This window comes from Ctenopharyngodon idella, chromosome 2 (assembly GCF_019924925.1).
Source record: "Ctenopharyngodon idella isolate HZGC_01 chromosome 2, HZGC01, whole genome shotgun sequence".
Taxonomy (NCBI): Eukaryota; Metazoa; Chordata; class Actinopteri; order Cypriniformes; family Xenocyprididae; genus Ctenopharyngodon; species Ctenopharyngodon idella.
In genome coordinates this window covers 20006388-20029362 of record NC_067221.1, presented here as the reverse complement: position 1 = coordinate 20029362, position 22975 = coordinate 20006388, and the positions used below count along the sequence as shown (strand labels likewise).

The window sequence follows — 22975 nt, the reverse complement described above, 5'->3', positions numbered from 1 at the left end:
TTAATGCATTATCAATATATTTTAGCTCAACCACATAAAAAATATAATAGTGTCATTTCTGTGTACAAAAATGTACATTTCTTTCTTTCTGGACAGAACAGTCTTAAATTTCACTGACAGCAGTTATAATAATGAAAAATGCAATCAAATAATACATGATTTATCAGTTTTGAACCCATTACATGACATGTTGTATTTACAGTAGCTCAGCATATCACTGGGGTGCAAAGATGCGTGGCCATTTTTGAAACTGCAAGCTTTGACATTCATGCTCTTTTAGTGCATTAAGACAGGTAGTGCACATGGTTTCCCACACAAGCCAAACACTAGAGATAGTCATGATAGAAAAATAAGGCTCTGTATATAGTCTCTTTTCATTACACATTCTTTGTTCCAGTAAAAATATAGCCAATGACAGCCAGTGTGTACGCGGTGTGGTAGTACATTCATTATGCCACTGACTAACAAGGTGAAAAACAATTCATACAGTAGACATATTAGCCTAATAGGCCAGTGCTGACAGGCAAATCAACAGTATTCAGATGTATCTCATTCAAGAATATGTCCAGGTCATATCACCTCAAAATTGAAAGAAACAAAAAAGGATGGCTCTTTTTTTAGGACCTCAGATTTTTTTTTTTGTTCGTTACATTATTTTCATGACAATTAAGTACATTTCCCTGCTATTTTAATTACTGTCTTATTCTCTTTACTGTACACTTTACAATTGTATAGTTTAAATATGAATATATTATAGCTCTTGTTCTAATGCCTGTAATTTATGCAGAATTTAAAAGACAAAAAGAACAATGTTTTTTTTTGACTAACTAATGAGAATTCTGAAAATAATTACTGCATTATTCAATATTACATAATTGTTATGAAAATAATGGTGTGTGTATTTTATATATATATATATATATATATATATATATATATATATTCATTTCGAGGTGAAATATAATGGCCACATGACTACAGAGTCTACATTTGCACCATTTACTAGCAGGTTCTTTTAACCAACAGCAATTTTTGCCTATTGCTCAAGAATCACGAACCTGCTTTTACACGCACACCTGTGGGTCTCTGCTAACCTTTCCAATCAGCTCTCACTGAGGTCTCATTTAAGGCAAATTTCCACGTCAAACACTCAGCCAAGAGTGGATTTCTGTGCCTGATGATATAACGCAGACCCAGCTAGAACACAAAAGGAGACTTCCTCCCTGTGCCTGATATAGCTCTGTCAGCGAAGGCCTCTAAAACCAGCAGCACGACCAGGCAAACATGCCCAGCATTTAAAGCAGTGTACAGTATAGCGGCAGATTCTCACGACTGGCCCACCGTAAACATGTCCAGTAATGTGTGCATTATGATCACGTCCATTCCTTCAGCTGCAGATTCAAATGGTTTCATTCAGCCCGGCACAATTTTCAGCCCTTCAATGAGCATTTAAAATGCTTTCAGCTGTCCTCTTCTCCGTATCCAGGAATGCAGGCTGGACTTTTTTGGTTCTCTGAATTTCTTGTGTTTCTCTTTCACCTCCAAAAAGTTGTATGTCTTGTCATTCAGTCACACTGCCCATTCTGCATCTACCTGTGAAGCAAATAATATGAAATTCAGTTAATGAAATATAAATCTGTCAATCAGCGCTGTTTTAATACAACTCAAGACACTCATTTTTTTGAACCCTCTCAGCAACAAATCTGCAAGTGCAGACTCAAATCACCAAGCAGAATGCAAATAAGCTCCAAAATTATTTGTGTAAAAACTGTTTAAAACTAAAGTATGAACTATGGGTTATAACAGTTTTTACACAAATAATTTTGGACCAATAACCAATGACATTTACATTTTTCACAATTACTGAAAAAAGATTTTTTATAAAAATAATTTGAGAATTAGTGAATTTGAAATATTTTATAGCTGAAGGAAACTATAAAAATGTAAATTCAATAAATACATTTCCATGACTGACCTATGATAAATGACATTTCCATGCTTTTCAGTGAATTATGATTTTAATTTACTTAACTTTCCAACAACTTTAAGGTTTTATCAATGACATTTACTTTCCTGTAACTTTTTACAACTTTTATAATTTCCATAATTTTTTTGTGGCTTTTTATGATAGTATTGATTTTCATGACTTTTTACAATTGTATTAATTCTCTTGAATTTTCTGTTACTTTTTACAATACTGTTTTCCACAACCTTCCCATGATTTTTTTTTTTTTTTTTTTTTTTTACAATTTTAATCATTTCCATGAATTGTCTGACTATTGATTTCAAAGACTTTCCAGTGACTTTTTACTTTTATAAATTTCCATGAATTTTCAGGCTTTTTACAATAGTATTAATTTCCACTACCTTCCTGTGACGTTTTACAATTTTAATAATTTCCCTTTAAAGAATTGAATTTTCTTTAAAGGGTTAGTTCACCCAAAAATGAAATTTCTGTCATTAAGTACTCATCCTCATGTTGTCCCAAACCTGTAAGACCTTCGTTTGTCCTCAGAACACAAATTAAGATATTTTTGATGAAATCCGAGGGTATCTGATCCACACATAAGCAGCAATGACACTGCATCTTTTAAGGTCCAGAAGGGTATTAAAAGACATCGATAAAACGGTCAACATGACTACAGTGGTTCAACATTAATGTTATGAAGTGATGAGAATACTTTTTGTGCGTGAAAACAAAACAAATGACTTTTGCAACAATACTGTATCTAGTGATGGGCGATTTCAAAACACTGCTTCATGAAGCTTCAAAGCTTTACAAATGTTTTGTTTCAAATCAGTGGTTCAGAGCGCCAAAGTCACGTGATTTCAGGAAACGAGGCATTGTTACGTCATAAGTCTTTTGAAATTTTAGTGGTTCACGTGACTTTGGCAGTTTATTCGTGTTTTTTAATACCCTTCTGGACCTTAAAAAATGCAGTGTCATTGCTGCTTATGTGTGGATCAGATACCCTCGGATTTCATCAAAAATATCTTAATTTGTGTTCTGAGGACAAACGAAGGTCTTACGGGTTTGGGACAACATGAGGGTGAGTAATTAATGACAGAAATTTCATTTTTGGGTGAACTACCCCTTTAACCCTTTAGGTTAGTACCATGGCTTTTTACAATTGTATTAATCTCCATAAATTTTCGGTTACTTTTTATAACTTACTACTGGTCTACTGTTCATAACTTTAAGGTTTTTAATTTCTACAATTTTATATGGCTTTTAAAGTTTTTATTAGATTTTTATTTCCATAACTTTTCTGGCCTAGAAAACAGATTTTTTTTTTTTTTTAATTCCATCATATTTTCAGGTTTTCCATCAATCTACATTTCATATTTTTGATTTCAAAAGAGTGTTGCTTCTAGCAGCTCAAGACATTAAAGACAACATGCTGAGGAGCATGTGAGAGATGTGGAGTGTTTCATGCAGTTTTCCCAGCAGGCTTCATAAGGGGCGCTGAGGGCACATGCTGTATTCCAATCACTATTTAACCAGACAGCTATTTCTGTCTCATATTGATTTGTTTGCCATTGACAGAGTCTGTCAGGTCAACTTGCAGTCATATATAAGCTGTCTGTGTTATAAAAAAAACAGTACCAGACAAACGCTTGCAGTGATGCCGTCACGATGTGTATTACTTTGGAATACACACCTACATCCAGCCTCATTCAGTACAATCATAGCAAGCCAATCAGAATCCACTGTACCTGTGATCAGGGGGTCAGAGAGGGACACTCGAGTGGTAGATGTCCAAGGAGAGGAGATTGGGTCCAGGGAAGAGTGGAGAGGAGAAAAGGAAAGTGAAATGGAGGGTTGGATTAGGAATTCTGTGCGTCTATACCTGCGGGGGTGAGTACCAGCGCCTGCAGGATGTCAGACAGGGAGATGATGCCCTCGATGCTGGAGTTATCATCCACCACTACCAGCCTGTGCACCTGCAGGACACATAGATTACACAAACACAATCAGGGGCTGTTTAACTTGAGCGCCATGACTTTAGAACGCCTTCATGTGTGACAGTACCAGACTGTCTGGTGCATGTTCACCTAGGAAAACAATGGAAAAGCAGCACAGTTGAACGTAAAAATGTGTTCTTTGTGAACGGCCCTGAAATAGTCAAAATAAATTAAAGGGTTAGTTTACCAAAAAATGAAAATTCTGTCATCATTTACTCACCCTCATGTCATTCCAAACCCGCAAGACTTTTGGTCATCTTCGGAACACAAATGAAGATCTTTTTAATGAAATCTGAGCGATTTCTGCCCACTGTCCACTGACATATGTAGCTACCTCTTTGATGCTTCAAAAAGTTCATAAAGAGATTGTAAAACTAATCCATATGAATGGAGCGGTTTAGTCTAAATTTTCTGAAGAGACAATGTGCTGAACAGATTTAATTTAGGCTTTTATTCACATATAAACATTCATCAACACACACATCAGTTGTGGTAAACGGAAGCTAAAGCATGTTTGCTTGACACATGTGAGAACCAATGAGGTTCATTCTCGTGTGTTACGCAGCACGTTTGAGCTTCCAGAAGAGGTTTGTTCTTGCATCAAGCGGGTTCCAATAAGCTTCAGTTTATGTTCGCTGATCAATGTTTATATGCGAATAAAAGCCTGAATTCAATCTGTTCATCATATAAAGCGATCATGTCTCTTCAGAAAATTTGGACTAAACCACTCAATTCATATGGATTAGTTTTACGATCTCTTTATGAACTTTTTGAAGTGTCAAAGTGGTAGTCACGTAGCTGTCAATGGAGGGAGAGAAATCGCTCAGATTTCATTCGTGTTCCAAAAAGATGAACAAAAGTTTGGAACAAAATGAGGGTGACTAAATAATGACAGAATTTTCATTTTTGGGTGAACTAACCCTTCAACTGAAATACCTGAATGAAATGGTTTTGAGCTTGGCATTTAAAGTGGAAGTTGCAATAGTCTTTTCTTACTCTACTGTGAAACGGCCTCTCGAACAAGAAAAAAAAAAAAAAAAAAAATGTAGGGTGGGACTTGATTTTGTCCATGGGGAATTGATTGGATGGTTGTGGTTTGCTATTGCTGTAATGTCATGTGAATGACAGGTTGTACTGCCCTTCAGAGAAGAAGGAAGAGATGTCACTGCAAGAGGGAGGGAAAGTTATTTTGATTGAAGATTGCAGGGACACATGAATAAAAAATGATGTGCACGGATAAATCATTTATACTAAATACTGCAATATTCCTGCAATATAAAAATAAGAATTGTCAATTTCGATTTCATGGTGATTTTAATGGAGTATTTTAAATGGATTTAAATGCTGTTGATTACCACAGAAGAAAATACTTCTGAATCATGCCGTAGACGGCAAAAAAAAAAAAAAAAAAAAAAAAAAAATATCGGCATTTAAAATAATGCACTTATAAAGGAAGCAGACTGGAGGATTTAAAAGCACAAATGTGATTTCTTTATCATTAAAAATATGTTACTTAAGAAGTAAAGTGTCTAAACTGTCTATTTCAGGTGGGACTTCTTTTCTAGTGATGACGTAATTCCTGTGTTTTTCTTACCGTTGGGGATGTGGGCATTGAGTAAATCTCACCTCAGCTTTGACAATCCTGTTCACTATGGTCTCCAGGGTCTCGTGCCGATAACACTTCATAACCCCCTCGAAGTACTGTGAGCGATGCAGCAGAGCCTGAGTCACGGTGATGTCCAGATTATTGTATGTCTTCTCAGCAGCCAGGTTCTACACACACCCACAACACTAATGAACATAGAACGACGCTATAGGGACCTCCGCATACAGCCGAAATATACACTACACAACTACACATCATTAGTAATTTATGAATAAACATGCATGTTGTGATGCACCATCACGTATTTATTGTATGGAAATACATATTTGACAGAGTTTTCTTAAACATAGCTGCAGGTGACTTTTACATTTACATTTTGACCAAATGGACCTTATTCCTGACAAGCAGAATTAATTTCAATGTAAGCTGTATGTAAACTCATTTGATTTTACGTACACACACACATTTGATACATTTACTTCAATGGATATAAATTTATTTTGAAGGTACAGTGTGTAAATTTTAGCGGCATCTAGCGGCGAGGTTGCAAATTGCTCAGTCCACCACTCACCCCTCCCTTTCGAAGCACACAGAGAAGCTACAGTGGCTGACAAAGGATAAAGATGTTGTCGACTGAGACAGCAGAGAGTAGTTAGTCAAGCAATGAGGTTTCTTCTTACTTCTAACAAAGAACGGTCTCTGCTTCTAATAAACCAGACGACGACTACTACTACTTCTTTGTCTACATTCAATGTAGTGACAATGGAAGCTGCCTTTAAAAACAATGAAGAAGAACAACAACAACATAGTGATGAAACATGCTCTGTAGAGCAGTTTGTCCTTTTAAAGGTAATACATTTTAAAGGTTCATTATGTAAGGTCTTTATAACCACTGAAAACATAGTTATATATATTATATTGCATTTCTGTCAATAGATCCCTCTTAAAATTTACACACTGCACCTTTAAGGGACATATGAATAGATTTATGAACGATATCCACAAAGTGCTTCATGAATAATGTCTAATAACTACTGTTCAAAAGTCTGGGGTCTATATGTGTGTGTGTGTGTGTGTGTGTGTGTGTGTGAAGAAATTATACATTTAAAAATACATTTACTATGTTATATAAGATTTGTAATACAAATAAATGCTGGTTTCCACTAAAATATTAGACATAGCATCACTTTCATAACAAAAATGTGGTATATTACTCTTTAAGTAGTTATTCTTCAACTTTAAGTAGTATATCAAAGGCACAACTTACAATGACATCAAATTTGGAGTAAATGTCCACAACCTTTCCTTTGGGAGAAAAAAGATGGAAAGCAAATATGAGAAAGTTTTGACCTTCAAAGATGTGTACAATGAAAATTTGTTCCTAAGAAAGGCTTGACAGAAAAATGATTACACAAACCGACAGAAAAGTTAGCCATGTGTGTTGTTACCTGTGACATCCACCACTGGCAGGGCAGACACTCTCCTTTCCACAAACATGCCCAGTGCTTTAATAATGGGTGTATCTGGGTGAATGAAAGCAATGTTGCTGTACGTGCCAATGCCCAGCTCCTCCAGAGTCTGCCTCATGAAGGCTGGTTTAGGCATCTCACACACCTACAAGATCACACACACCATGAGTCTACACAGGGCGCTGCGTAACGCAGGATGATTAGAGGATACTTTTCTGTAACCTCTCTAGTAGTTGTGTTCCAAATAACTACCATTTATAAAAGAATGATAATTGTATGCATAAAAGATCAGTAAGCCAAAAGGAAGTAGTATACTCACAAAGAGCTGCAGAAACTTGAGGATTCTCTTGTGAGTGAGGATATACAGGGCGTTTCCTGTGACTGGATCAATCACTGGCAAACGATGGATCTTATTTTTGATGAGTGAGTAAACAGCATCAAATATACTGGGGAAAAAACAGCAAAGAGTTACAAGAAACCAAACATTATTAAAAATATTTTGGATGCTCTGCTGATTAAGTCTGCAAAATAAATCTGAAATAATTGCTGAATTTGGTTCAAGATAATTTTGAGGGAATGATCCCATGAACCGAAGAGATGATTGTGGGAATACAAAGTGAAGAATGTCCTGACATAGCATCACTTGAAAAACTAAGGTAAAGAATAAAGAATCCTTCTGAAGATACACCCGAGTCTCCTGGTCTTCGCTTCTGAGTTTCCTACAGGTTCATGCGTCATGCAATGAAAATGATAAAACACAGTCTACAAAAATATGACCCAGTGTCTCACCTTGCATCTGGAGATATGTTGACTAAGGGTTTAAACGTTTCTTGCAAGTAAAGTTCTGTTGGTATAAACAGAAATGATTGGTATAATCAAAATACTTTAAAGTTAACTGTCATTATTTACTTACCATCATGTCTTTCCATTTTTTTGTGTTATGTTATTTAAATTTCCAGACATGGGTGTGAGTAAATAATAACATGACTTTCATTTTTTTAGGTGTACTATCTGTTGTATATAAAGGCCTATTGTGTGACATAGTTACATAACAAATAAGTGTAAGCAGTGGTGAACTGAAAATGAAAATAGTGAACACATTTACCTCTCCAAGTCTCAATTTTATGCTCCTCCAGTTCATATATTTGCACCTGAGGCATATATTACAGAGTATGACTTAAAATGTTAAAAAAGACAAACATTCCTCCTTTTAGGTGAGCACTTCATTAAAGGTGGGGTAAGTCATTTTTCAAAAACACTGTTTGGAAGTTAGTCGGGCCGACACCAACTACAAACGTGTAACCAATCAGCATTAAGGGGCGCATGACGGTCGAGGAGAGAGAACGAACAAGAGGAATATTTGAAGAAAAACTGCAGAAAGAGAGATGAGACACAATACAAAACAGCTCAAATGAATATCACTGGAATTAAGGTTTATGACTGGGCAAGCGCTTTAGGACCCATATTAATATTAGAAAAGCTTTCCAGCGCTGGAGAGAGCTAAGCAGAAAGGCCTGAAAACAGACGTGGAGGATGCTTTGATTCCGCTTCACATGTGAGTAAAACTGGGTTTGAGTGTCATTGATTGTCTGAAACTGTTGTGCTGTTGGCGACTAACAACGAACTCTTGTTTGTATTTACTTGTGTGTACTGTACGTTAATTTTTTGCTTCCTTGTCGTTTGGTCATCATCTGCGCTTTATCTTTCGTGAAGCATTTTGTTGCGCATTAGCTGTGATAAACAGACATCCACTCACACATTGCGTGTGTCACAGTGGCCAGATAGTGAGAGTTGTGCGAACGCTAGAGAATGCTGTGTTTAACGTCATTGTCAGTGCACTCGCCTCGCCTGCTAGCAACGATTGGGCCAGGGTTTGAGACCGACTCAGGGTGGTTAGGATTGGAGGGTGAGTTTTGGAGGCGGAGCATTGAAGAGAGGGGTGGGTTTGTTTGGGTTGATTTCAAATATCAACAATGTCCAACAGAGTTTTTGAAAAATGGCTTACCCCACCTTTAAGTGATAACATGCAGGAGAAATGGCATGGCAAAAACTTTTCTCTTTAGATTTGGCACTTCCATTTGAACATCTGAAAAGCCACTAAACCAGCACTGTTTCTGTGAAGTCTTAAATACTTACCAGTGGTGATTTGTAGTATCTGTGAAGTATGATGATGAAGTCTGTGATGGTTAACATTCCTATTGAGAAAACATACCATTATTAGAGTAAAACCTTCTGTTAGCTTGCTGACTTATGTGTAGGCTTACAGGGAAATTGTGCCTTCAGAATTCACCCATCATTCACAAAGTTCTATACCTGCTTATATCTAACTACAATTCAAAACAATCCAGACAGGAAGGAGACCGCAATGAATTTCAACCAATTTGGTACATTATTGTTAGTTAGCTAATCTAAGCATGTCCAATTATGTTACAGGTGAACAAAAAAATGTTCTGAAGCAATGTTTTAATTTGATTACTAATTACTAAGTTTTTTTTTTTTGACAATAATTTCAAGACAGGAGGTGTATGCCAGGTAAATTGACTTTAAACATTGGTTTAACATTTTCTGTCTATACAGCTGGAAAAAAAAAAAAGACAACTCCAGTGAAAAGAACGACAGAAATGCTGGTGAAAGCATGAGTGTGTGTATGTGTATGTGTCATTGCTCACCCACAAAACTTTGCTTTTTCGTTTCCCATAATGGGGCAGCTCGAACTCCATTAGCAACCAAGGCAAAGAAAGCTTTCTTTACCTAACAAAGAACAAAGAATTCACAAAACAATGCTTTTCTTTTAGGTACCTTTAAAAACACTTCTGGAGGAACTGGTCATGTGAGCCAAAAATCACAGGAGACACAATGAGTTGTGAGCAACCAGCGTTCAAAAAAAAAAAAAAATGTCCACACCTGACAATAAAAATTTAGCCTTAAACAATTCTTACCAGCCATAAAGTTGTATTTTGTATTGATTAAGACAGGGTTCCTCAAATCTTGCCCTGTAGGGCTAGTGCCCTGCAGAGTTTAGTTCCAACCCTTATCAAACACACTTGAGCAAGCTAGTCAAGGTCTAGAGTTACTAGAAAATCACAGGTAGGCGGGTTTGATCAGGGTTTCAGCTAAACTCTGCAGGGAGGTGGCCCTCCAGGACCAGATTTGAGGAACCCTGGATGAAGACATATATTTTTCCTAATAACAACAGGATTAGTCTCTTGCAGCATCATACAAGATAAGCCAGGGAGTGAAATGGTTCTAACTGTCCAAGTAGTTTTTTTCCTCCTCTGTATTTATTTATTTTTTTTAACTTTATACAATATACTTATTTATTGAAAAGCGACCTTGAGGTTGGGAAATGAGCCTTATAAATAAAAACTTATATTGATTATACTTTTATTTAATGGTTTAATGCAAAGAATATTCCATATATTATGCATCCTAGATCAAGATGACGGAGATGTTAAAGAAGTTAAAGAAAATTTTCTTTAGTAGACTCCAGTTTCTATTTTTGTATTTAAAAAGTCATTTACATCAGCAAGTGGTTCATTCTTCATTTTACTTACACCATGAGACATTGCAATTTCCAAATAAAGTCATTGGCCCACTGGTGTGTAACGTTTTATTTACTCACTAATGCCATTATTTACTCAGATTTGCCACATTTTGGGCCCTGGGCGCAACATTTCTAACAAAAATTGTCTCCAATTTAGACCAGCTCAGCTATCCATTAAAAATTAACTTGGATTTCATTATAAAGGCAGTTCATATAAAGGCTTTTTCAATATATGGCCCATAAACGCAGCATTTTTATATGCACGTATATAGGCATAACACTTCCTCGTTTCAGACACTTTCATTCAGAGAAATACAATAAGTACATCATGTCATTCCCCCAATATAAATTCCAGGCATTAAATTTCACTGATCTTCTGTTCCCTAAGCCTTTAATAATTCAAACTTGCCCTCGGCCAGCGGAAATTCAACAGGTTAATAGGTTATAAGGATGGGTTACCCCCAAATCTAATAACGGCACATGATTACTGATTAACCATAACAAACTAGCTTTATGACGACTTCCCATACACTTCAAAGAGACCCATCCATTTCAGTCACCAACTAAAATTTATTTACTGATGAAACATTAACCACAATGACTTAAACATCATGTGTTTAAACTGTGAAGCAAAACTGAAAGACAGTAACTACAGCTCATACTAACACTAGTATGTTTGGAAAAGCATCTACACTTCCTATTTCTGCAGTGGTTAGTATGTATACTATGCACAATATGCAGCTTTCCGCATTTATGGAATACCAGAATAGCCTATACAATCAAGAAAACTGCATGGACTTGACCATTTCAAGTGTGATCAATGGGCCAAATGCAATTACAGCTGTGATTTTTAACATCTCTATTTTAAGTCATTTTTTGAATGGACGTCAAAAGTTAAGAAATTTAGATAATCCAAGATGATGATAACTGGATGACACATACAGTATGAAGAGGACATGTGACAACAATATAGCATACTACTGCTGTTTATCATATAATTGCCAAGTTTCATATACTATTTGTAAAATAGAAGGCAGTAAACAGTGTAAACAGCACAGTATGCAGGAAGTAGTAAGACACTTTCCCATTATGAACATAACCCAAAACACCATACCGAAATCTGTTCTCTTTTTGTTCTTGTACTGGGCAAAAGAAGACATTCAAGATGTAGTTACCTGTAGTGTAGTGTCAAAAACCACTAGCTTGGAACTGGTGGGGATAAGGTCATAGCAGTTGTGGGATTTCATAAAGCGCATGTAAATATCACTGTCTGGCTCTTCAGCAGCTGAAAAAAGAGAAGAAATCATCACAATCATTAGTAGTCGCCTAACTCTAAACCTTAAAAATAGTGAATATATATATATATATATATATTGCAGAAAAATCAAATCAATTGTATTCTTCAACCAATATACAATGCAATTATGTTATGAATAGAAAGCTTATTTTTCCCCAAAACCCATACAAAACACTACATTCAACAAACATGAGAACAAATGAAAATTAAATTTATTCATAGACCATAAACTTGCATATGAAATAAAATAAGCAAGCAATACAGAACATAAGTGTAATCCTTTACCTTCATCATCAAGTTCAAGTTTTTCCAGCATGCCTTCAGCAAGTACGCAGCTCTAAAACACAAACACACGGGCTGATGATTTCATCAACAATCACTTACTTCAAGTTAGTATAACCCTATTAGAGCTTATAGGAGTGGTAGCGTCCATTTTAAATCAAGCGGTCTGGAAAAAGCGGTCAAAAAAAAAAAAAAAAAAGCTGTCTGATCACTACATTGAATGCAGAGTGATCTTAAGTTTATAATGTTTTCCAGGCACAGCTTTCATTTACAAATTAATTACGCGCTGTGGTGAAATATTAATAAACGGACTTCCCCGCAGAGGTGACAGTGGAACACTCCGAATCTATCGATTTTTTTACGTCTGTATTCTTCAGACCACACGACGCGCAGGTAGAGTATCCTACTTCATTTTGAGCGTATAATAATGTCAACTCTGAGTCTGAAGAGATAACTTTGTCCTAGTTAAAGCTCTGTCGCTCTCTATTGACGACAACAACGCATCAAACAACGCAATGCGAATTCATTGATCATGCATAAATCACCTGCTGTGGCTTTGTTTCAAACCCTAGAGGGCCGCCTACATAGACAACATTTTTAACCATCCTTAGACATCGACACCACTTGGAAGTCGCTGCAAAAAAGTACATGATGGATCAGTTACAGCTGCAGGAAATAAGGTACTTTCTATTTTAAGGTATTAAGACAAGGGAATCTTCCAGAAGTCTTGGAAGCCTGCTGTTCTAGCCACAAAAACTAATAAATAGTGTAGTCAAAACAGGATGTTTTATCAACAACGTTACGGTAGAAAATCTCTTACGACCTCTTTTTGAACTCTTAAGACAAGTGCATTTAATTTGTCTAATAGCAATGCCAGATTATGTGTTTGATAACATTGTGTGGTGGAAATGAATTTTAAACATTTTTTGCATTAAAACAGCTGACTTAGCCTATTTGTTTTGCTAAGGTTAATTTCATACATCGCTGGCATTTTATGTAGCCTATCCTAAATACGCCGAGTTAATCTGATTAAAAGTGACATCTTCACTGACATCAGTGTGTCCTTGGTAGACAAGTACACTAACTTTTGATAAATCTTTATTAGGGACAAAATTGTTAGTCATTATGCAAATGACACCACAACTGGTGGCCTGTCATATTTGCTGTAAATCACAGTTTCTGTTTATTCACAATTTGTTTAGGTTATCATATATATATATATATATATATATATATATATATATATATATATATATATACAGGTGCTGGTCATATAATTAGAATATCATCAAAAAGTTGATTTATTTCACTAATTCCATTCAAAAAGTGAAACTTTTATATTATATTCATTCATTACACACAGACTGATATATTTCAAATGTTTATTTCTTTTAATTTTGATGAATATAACTGACAACTAAGGAAAATCCCAAATTCAGTATCTCAGAAAATTAGAATATTGTGAAAAGGTTCAACTTTGAAGACACCTGGTGCCACACTCTAATCAGCTAATTAACTCAAAACACCTGCAAAGGCCTTTAAATGGTCTCTCAGTCTAGTTCTGTAGGCTACACAATCATGGGGAAGACTGCTGACTTGACAGTTGTCCAAAAGACGACCATTGACACCTTGCACAAGGAGGGCAAGACACAAAAGGTCATTGCAAAAGAGGCTGGCTGTTCACAGAGCTCTGTGTCCAAGCACATTAATAGAGAGGCGAAGGGAAGGAAAAGATGTGGTAGAAAAAAGTGTACAAGCAATAGGGATAACCGCACCCTGGAGAGGATTGTGAAACAAAACCCATTCAAAAATGTGGGGGAGATTCACAAAGAGTGGACTGCAGCTGGAGTCAGTGCTTCAAGAACCACTACGCACAGACGTATGCAAGACATGGGTTTCAGCTGTCGTGTCAAGCCACTCTTGAACAACAGACAGCGTCAGAAGCGTCTCGCCTGGGATAAAGACAAAAAGGACTGGACTGCTGCTGAGTGGTCCAAAGTTATGTTCTCTGATGAAAGTAAATTTTGCATTTCCTTTGGAAATCAGGGTCCCAGAGTCTGGAGGAAGAGAGGAGAGGCACACAATCCACATTGCTTGAGGTCCAGTGTAAAGTTTCCACGGTCAGTGATGGTTTGGGGTGCCATGTCATCTGCTGGTGTTGGTCCACTGTGTTTTCTGAGGTCCAAGGTCAACGCAGCCGTATACCAGGAAGTTTTAGAGCACTTCATGCTTCCTGCTGCTGACCAACTTTATGGAGATGCAGATTTCATTTTCCAACAGGACTTGGCACCTGCACACAGTGCCAAAGCTACCAGTACCTGGTTTAAGGACCATGGTATCCCTGTTCTTAATTGGCCAGCAAACTCACCTGACCTTAACCCCATAGAAAATCTATGGGGTATTGTGAAGAGGAAGATGCGATATGCCAGACCCAACAATGCAGAAGAGCTGAAGGCCACTATCAGAGCAACCTGGGCTATAATAACACCTGAGCAGTGCCACAGACTGATCGACTCCATGCCACGCCGCATTGCTGCAGTAATTCAGGCAAAAGGAGCCCCAACTAAGTAATGAGTGCTGTACATGCTCATACTTTTCATGTTCATACTTTTCAGTTGGCCAAGATTTCTAAAAATACTTTCTTTGTATTGGTCATTAGTAATATTCTAATTTTCTGAGATACTAAATTTGGGATTTTCCTTAGTTGTCAGTTATAATCATCAAAATTAAAAGAAATAAACATTTGAAATATATCAGTCTGTGTGTAATGAATGAATATAATATACAAGTTTCACTTTTTGAATGGAATTAGTGAAATAAATCAACTTTTTGATGATATTCTAATTATATGACCAGCACCTGTATATATATATATATATACAGGGTGCGATTTGTGAAAAAACCAGAGGGGGAATGTTTTGAAAAGTTTTTTTTTTTTTTTTGTTGAAAATAAATCACAAACCACAGTGGAGCTATATACTAATTTTTGGCAGCTGCCTGTTACAGAAACATTTTTACAATAAATATTCTGATATAACCTTGAGTTTTTAAGTATTAGATAGATAGCTTCGATATTTGCACCACTATTTACAATGACACTAATAATTCTTAATTTCTAATAGGAATGCAAAATCATGCAAAATCAATCAGTAGTTATTGATTTTTTTTTTAATAGAATAACGAGACGCAGGCGCATATATCCGTGGCAGGTCGCGTTTGCTCCTATTTATTTTTGATCACAGTGCATACACAAACGTTTAGTCCCAAAGTGCGCACATTTGGAGAAATACACATTTACCTCATATTTCGTTAGATAAAATAGAATCAGGGCCGTACACAGGGTTTCATAATTACAGAGGTCACAAAATGTAGTTTACTAGTCTAGGGGGGTACGGGGGCATGCTCCCTCGAAAAATTTTTGATTTCCTTGGTGTAGACGTGCATTTTAAGACGTTTTAAGGCCAACAAGCTTTGAAACAAAAAAAAGAAACCAAAAAAGCGATGCAAATAATATATATTATTATTATTATTATTATTTTTTTTTAAATGCAACCGTAACGTATGATGGTTTGCCATATTTTAAGATTACATTCAGGTCTGCAATAGGTGTAAAACAATAAAATGTATGTATATAAAGGGTACCTGAAAAGTAGCAAAAATAAATTAATATGGATTGTAAAACATTTTATGTGATCTGTTTTTTTTTTCTCCACCACAAAACAAAAAGTTTACATCTGTTTGTTTTAATAGAAATCCTCCCATGGGCAGTACATATGCAGTAGAAGAAACCCAATAAAGTAAAACTTTATTATAATGGTGAATTTGCATCTCTACTTCTCATTTTTGTTATGTAGTTCCTCATTATTCAATTCCATAAAATGTGAATGTGCCATTTGTATAAGCATGTTCATATTGTTCGTGGTTCAGAATAAAAAAAACAAAACAAAACATTAAAAGTGTTATTAGTCTACACATATTATGTATGTAATATTTTCTCATGATTGTATCATTGTCTTAAATAGTTAGGAATATATCTCACAGCTACATTATACATAGCTGTAAAATTTTAACTTTTATAACTCAATAATAAATGCTTTGCAGTATACTACCATAATACACTGTCCTGCACATACTGTACAAGTAATTTTACAAACATTTTCACAGATTATTGTATTTATAGATATGCAAGTGAAGCAGACTAAATGCAGTGGATGACCTTGTGGATGATATTTATGGGCAAGTGACAAGTCACCTGTGCAAAATATAAAGTCGTCAATTACAAGCAAGCATCATCAAATTGTCAAGAGTGCCTGTACTTGAGCTCAACAAATGGAGCACAAACACATTGCTGACACAAAAATCAATCACTGTGACGTTAACTGTCCATAAATAAATGATGCTTGAGCCACTAACATATCTAAACAAGAAAAAGCATCCATGCCCAACAATTTGAAAGATACATCAAACTTTATGTGAGTGTACAAAAATGAGCAAAATCTTGTGTTTTTTATAAATATGCCATTGGTTGGTTGAAGGTCCCTGCCAAAACTGATCATAACAGTGTTGTTATGGCCCACTTGAGCCATTCAGACATACATTTCCACCTTGTGCCACTAGTGGTGCAAAAATGACCTGCTTCACTTTGGGACAAGGGTAAACTATTGTAAAGCCCAGAAAGCACATGTGAAGATGTTCACTCACCTGGCGTGAGGTAGAGTTAAAGGCGTACAAGGCGATAGGGGGTTTGGTGGTGGAGGTGCTCAGGCTGAAGCGCTGACCTGTGTCAGGGGGAGACGAGAGAGAGCGGGAGCGGCGTTCCTCCACACGCTCCGTAGGACTGGGGGTCTCTATAGGGAAGACCGGTGGAACTGGACTCTGCGTCGGGGTGGTGGGGGGAGTCGAAAGCCCAGAGCCTGTGAGACAATCAATATAGAAGACAATGTAATACTGAATTTGAAAAGTGTATTTAGTTCAATAGAATCCTTATTCAGATGTGAAATTAGGAGAGTAGCCCATTTTTTGCAAATCTAAATTTGTGGCATCCTAGGAAAGAACTGCTCTGTTCCCACAACAAGGCAGTCAAAAAAAAAATGGGGTTGGTATGATTTTTTTTTTTAATGTTTTTAAAAAGTCTTTTATGCTCACCAAGGCTGCATTTATTTAATCAGTAAAAATTAAAAACAGTAATATTACACTAAAATATTATAGTAAAAAAAGGAATATTGTGAAATATTAAAAATTTTAAAATAACGGTTTTGTATTTCAAATTTTTTAATGGTTATTCCTGTGATGGCAAAGCTGAGTTTTCAGCATCATTACTCCAGTCTTCAGTGTCACATGATCCTTCAGAAATCATTCTAATTTGCTAATATGGAGCTCAGAAATAATTTTTATTGATAAATAGTAAGTAAAATAATATAGTAATAATAAAAGAAAAGTAAAATAACAGTATTTATTTGAAATAAAAATCTATAATATTATAAATGTCTTTACAGTCCCTTTTTTTTTTTTTAAATATTTTTTTTTGCTGTTTTTGCCTTTATTATGACAGGACAGTAAGCAGACAGCAAGCGAAGTGTGAGAGAGAGAGAGAGAGAGAGAGAGAGAGAGAGAGAGGGGACGGGATTGGGAAAGGTCCGCAAGCCGGGACTTGAACCCATGTCGCCCGAAGCGCAATGGCGCTGTGTCGGCGCATGCTGCCAACAAGGCTATCGCGGCCAACTTCACAATCACTGTTGATCAATTTAATGTGTTCTTGCTAAATTACAATACAAATTTCTTAAAAAAAAAAAAATCTTACTGACCCAACTTTTAAATGGTAGTTTATAATAAAAAAAACAAACAAAAATAAAAAAACAAGCAAACATTGTGGTTACAGCACTTGCAATGAACATAAACCAGACAAGATGATACCAGTGGAGAGTTTCAAAGCAGAACTGTGAAGCTTATCCTTTTATTAAAGCACATGAATATAAAATTGAGTAAAATTACAAACTCATGCATTATTTGGGATTTAAAGTTGTCTAAGCTGCTCTTTTTGAAGGGGGATACCATTCCATTTTAATTAAATTCTGGTTTTTCTCTACCAGCATCATTCCCATGAGTTTGCATAAACAGTCCTGTTCTGGTAACCAAAAGCAAAAGCTACAGGGTTTATTGATGCGTATTGTTTATTATATCATGTACATAGACAATGACCCCTTGTACTTCCAAGGGGTATGTCTTAATGTAAATGCAATTCTAAATTATTTTCTGTGATATTCAAAATTATGCCACAAATGTGGTTGACAGAGCTTAACTTGTATTTAACCCAGAACATTCCTTTGATTCAATGTTACTATAGAGTTAATCACTTGTGTTTAGAGCTGGATTCATCAGAGATACCGCAGCAAACAGGTGTGTCTCATATGACAGTCCTGACATTACCCCTCATGTACTGCATGACACAACACATGCACTGACATATTACTGTACCAACCTCTACTAATACTGCCATATCATGATCAAAAGGATATATGCTCGGAGTAATCTTTAAAGCTGTAGAATGGAGCATGACCATGATATCAGGACATTCATTCAGCTGAGGGTAGAAGCAACTGGATATATTCAGGTCAGGGCCTCGCTCATGTATCTCTGCTATCGAGGCATTTGGCTACAGCAGGTCCCTATGCTCTGTAGATCTACTGATGTTTCACAATCAAAATGTTCTGTTTTAGACTAGGAAATTCATAAGCTGAAGTTTTACACTGTACATTTCTAAACACTGGGTTTCTGTACGATCAAGTTTTTCCTGAATGGACTTTTCAGACTATAAAAGGTATGAATAAAACTCATATGTTGCTTCTTGGCTCCAATTCACATATTTCTGTCACCATTTGACATCCCCTCAAATGCAGAAACGACTGTTTATACACAATGCGCGGTGTTGTCCAATGCACGAGAATATGAGGCCGCTATTGGTTGTCTGTTGCCAAGCATCTAGTCGTAACATTCTAACACTGCATCGTTTTACACTGTACATGTTTGGTTGTGCTAACCCTGCTCCAAAGGAGGGTTTCATAACCCTGGGTAAAAAGCGATGCAAACCCTGCTTCTAAATTACAAGTGTGAAACGGGGTTAAGAATGACGATAACCTGGAGTTCACAGTTTGAAAAGGACCCCACTGACTTTCATTGTTTCTGAAAAACTGCTTTTGCCCATACATTTTTCAAAATATGTTCTTACTGTATGTGTTCCATAGAAGAAAGAAAGTCATTTTTGAACTATTCCTTTAAAATGGCCTGTTCCTAGACCTCCAGGACAGCATCACTTCTGCCTCTAAACCAGAGGTGTCCAATCCTGCTCTTGGAAGGCCACCTTCTGTGGAGTTTAGCTCCAGTTTTGAAGCCTAAATACAATCAGCACAAATAAAAAGCTAAACATAGACTATAAGCAAACTACATCACGGTTGTATGACTTCAACATGACCATCATTAAGCTTTGGACAAACTTTTTTAAAAGCATTTTCCCTGAAGGTCTGAGTTAGAACAGTTTACAAGAAATAGTGAATTTTCCTGTGTGGCATGATAGCTTTTAATTTCCTTCTGTAATCCTATTTACTCATGTTAGCAACTGCCTTTTAAAGACAAGTAAATGCTTTAAATTCACCACAAGGGGGTATTACCAATGTATTCATGTCATAGAATAGAACGAGAAAATATCTTAAAGGGATAGTTCACCCAAAAATGAAAATTCTGTCATTAATTACTCACCCTCATGTCGTTCCAAACCTGTAAAACTTTCGTTCATCTTCAGAATGCAAATGAAGATCTTTTTGATGAAATCTGAGAGCTTTCTGTCCCTCCATAGGGACAGCTTCAAAAAGTTCATAAAGAGATCGTAAAACTAATCCATATGAATTGACTGTTCCGCCCCCCTTTAGTTACTGTTGCTATGTCCGACAAGCCATGCCACTCTCACACCACACATCATGTTCTCACGCAGTGAAAAATACATTACGGAGCAACAAGGACACTGACAATGTGTCGACAGACAAGACAGAGCAGGTTACTTTTGATATGAAACAAAGTCTCAAATTTTGTAATTTTTAAAGAAATTTAAACAAATACCATTCTGTGTCTCTTTAATGTGTTGTGACAGATCGCTGTAGCGGCTCATGAACCGATCATCTCTTCCTACTAGTTAATCTATAGCATCAAATAAACATGAATGTTTCAACCGCGGAAAGACGTCAGAGCCATTTTTCAAGTTCAAGTCCACCAACGTTAATCTACTAACTGTCCTGAATGCTTTGTCGGACATAACGGAGGATTCAGCATTATGATTGGTTAGATCGCCTGTCAGTCAAACTCACGGCGAAGGGTCAATTGAGTGGTTTAGTCCAAATTTTCTTAAGAGACTATCACTTTATACAATGAACAGATTTAATTTAGGCCTTTAGTCACATATAAACATTGATCAGCGAACATAAACAGAAGCTCAACGTAACCTGCTTGACACGTGAGAACCTCTTCTGGAAGCTCGAACGTGCTGCGTGACACACGAGAATGAACCTCATTGGTTCTCGCACACGTCAATCAAACGTGCTTGAGCTTCTGTTTACCACAACTGATGTGTGCGTTGATGAATGTTTATATGTGAATAAAAGCCTAAATTCAATCTGTTTATCATATAAAGCGGTCTTCTGGAAATTTGGACTAAACTGCTCAATACATATGGATTAGTTTTACGATCTCTTTTTGAACTTTTTGAAGCATCAAAGTTGCAGTTGCATAGCTGTCTATGGAGGGACAGAAATCTTTCAGATTTCATCAAAAATCTCTTCATTTGTGTTCCGAAGATAAATGAAAGGCTTTGGAATGACATGAGTGTGAGAAATTAATGACAGAATTTTTAAGCTTGTGTTAATCCACAGACCTTACTTCAGGCATTTAACAAAAAACAATTCAAAATACCCACTTCAGGGTGATGGAACTGGAACTCGTTTCTAGATTTTGGCATACAAAAATATATTATCCTTGCAGCACTCTTATTGACAGTGGACTTTTTTGCCCATGAAATTTTGCTAAAATGTAACTAATGTGACCACATCTTAAGTCTTTTTCATAATAGCCTCTCCATCCCTCCAGGCCTCTCCCTCCAGCACACTGGCTAGGTGGTTTCACGAATACGCTATAAGCTTTCTCTGCCACCGCTTGATTTATGTCAGTAGATGTGAGGAGCTCATAAGAACAGCTGTGCTGAGATCCTTACTCTATCTATGATGCTACTAGTAGCAACACACACTGAAGGATGCATGTTGGATGAAGATACAGTACAGTAACTCTCTAATATCGATCTCTATTGAGCTTGGACCCAAACTACACTTCTCATATAAATCATACGTGGGCAGTAAGCATTAAAAGCCAATATGTGTGCACATAAACATGAGTTTGGGTTCCTAGCTATCTCCTGACATTTAGCCACATTCTCCCAGCTGGCTTAGACCTGTTTGGTGTGTTGCTGCGTTAGCTTCTTATTTTAGCCTTGCCACTGCTACACATTCCACGAGGGCAGATAACACTCAGCACAGGGTCAGACCTCCAGTGTGTATGCTGGCATGATCTCAGACCATGATCTCAGACCAGTTAGACTACTCTCCATGGTAATGTTAAGTGAGGGATTCTGGTTTTAGACTGTTATGTGAAACCTGAAGGATGACTGCATGTCTTAATTCAATTCAATAATAATGATGCAATGATATAGTTTGAAAGATGGCCACAAAACCTTTGACGCATTTGGAAATTAATCTAATCATCTAATCTAATTGTGTGCATGTAGTTTTACATTATGTTTTCATCCTTCTCAGTTATTTGAGTAACTGTCATGCTACAAATGAGAACATTAATATCAACACCTTCCTATAAGCTATTGCACACAGCACATCCTAATAACTTAACCACATTAACTATATTGAGCAAGAAGACTATTGAGTATCATGCTTTCAACAGCTGGAACTTGAGAAACGGAGGCTAAAGCTTTCACTTCCATGGCTCTTATTCAGCAAATAATCAATGTCGGAGTCAGTCAGGAAATATACTGGCTCTGCAAAATCTTCTGTCAATCTTAGAACTATACCTATATCCTTAGAATCTATATCCTAAGCCTGAACATTAACCTGAATCAAACTTTCAACTGATTCAACTGACAGCGGGGTGAGGCAACCTGAACCTGTTTGATTTGCGTCAGGAACACTATTTCATGTGACACACAGTGAAGCCCCTTAGGACACCACTGCGACTCTAATACAACTCTCCAGTCAGGCTGATATAATGTGACCCATCATATGATTCAGTGCATGTGTACGTGTATCCAGACATACTGGACATGCAGTAGATCAATACAAACTGACTGCCATAATACACTGAGCTAAGGTTAAGACCAAATGTAGTTGTTCTTTAAAGGTGTTGTGTTAAATTTCTACACTACTAGCAGCACCATACAAATTATTGCAAAAATATAGGCTTTCCAAACAGATTCCCCAACACTACCCTCGTCTTTCATTGCTCAGCCAACAGACAGTCCCGCCCCAAACTTACACCATTGGTTGAGCTAATATCACTATGTTGGGCTGGTCAGGACACCCAAACAAGCAGGATAATGTTTTGATAGTGGCATAGTGTTTATACTTTTAAGGGAAATCAACTTACGAACAGCTTTCTTGCTTGTACACTCTAAAAAATGCTGGGTTAAAAACAACCCAAGTTGGGTTGAAAATGGACAAACCCAGCGTTTGGGTTAAATGTTTGCCCAACCTGCTGGGCAGTTTTAT

General features: G+C 36.6%; 1 protein-coding gene across 8 annotated transcripts in view; it reads right to left on the bottom strand.

Annotated features, from left to right (window-relative positions):
• prkag2b (protein kinase, AMP-activated, gamma 2 non-catalytic subunit b) overlaps positions 1-22975 on the bottom strand; it is a 39206-nt gene continuing 16231 nt past the window's right edge. For 4 of the 8 annotated variants that reach the window (XM_051881186.1, XM_051881165.1, XM_051881194.1 and 1 more), the window contains 13 exons: positions 16866-17077; positions 12168-12219; positions 11761-11870; positions 9711-9792; positions 9178-9236; positions 8147-8192; positions 7831-7885; positions 7361-7487; positions 7021-7186; positions 6840-6877; positions 5593-5739; positions 3852-3945; positions 1-1593 (listed from right to left, as the gene is read on the bottom strand). In XM_051881186.1, coding sequence (XP_051737146.1) covers positions 1562-1593; positions 3852-3945; positions 5593-5739; positions 6840-6877; positions 7021-7186; positions 7361-7487; positions 7831-7885; positions 8147-8192; positions 9178-9236; positions 9711-9792; positions 11761-11870; positions 12168-12219; positions 16866-17077 — 1220 coding nt within the window. In that variant the 3' untranslated portion in view covers positions 1-1561. Of the gene's footprint in view, positions 1594-3717; positions 3946-5289; positions 5758-6839; positions 6878-7020; positions 7187-7360; positions 7488-7830; positions 7886-8146; positions 8193-9177; positions 9237-9710; positions 9793-11760; positions 11871-12167; positions 12220-16865; positions 17078-22975 lie in introns of those variants that run through there. The other 4 variants (XR_007927735.1, XM_051881217.1, XM_051881177.1 and 1 more) reach the window with 4 other exon arrangements.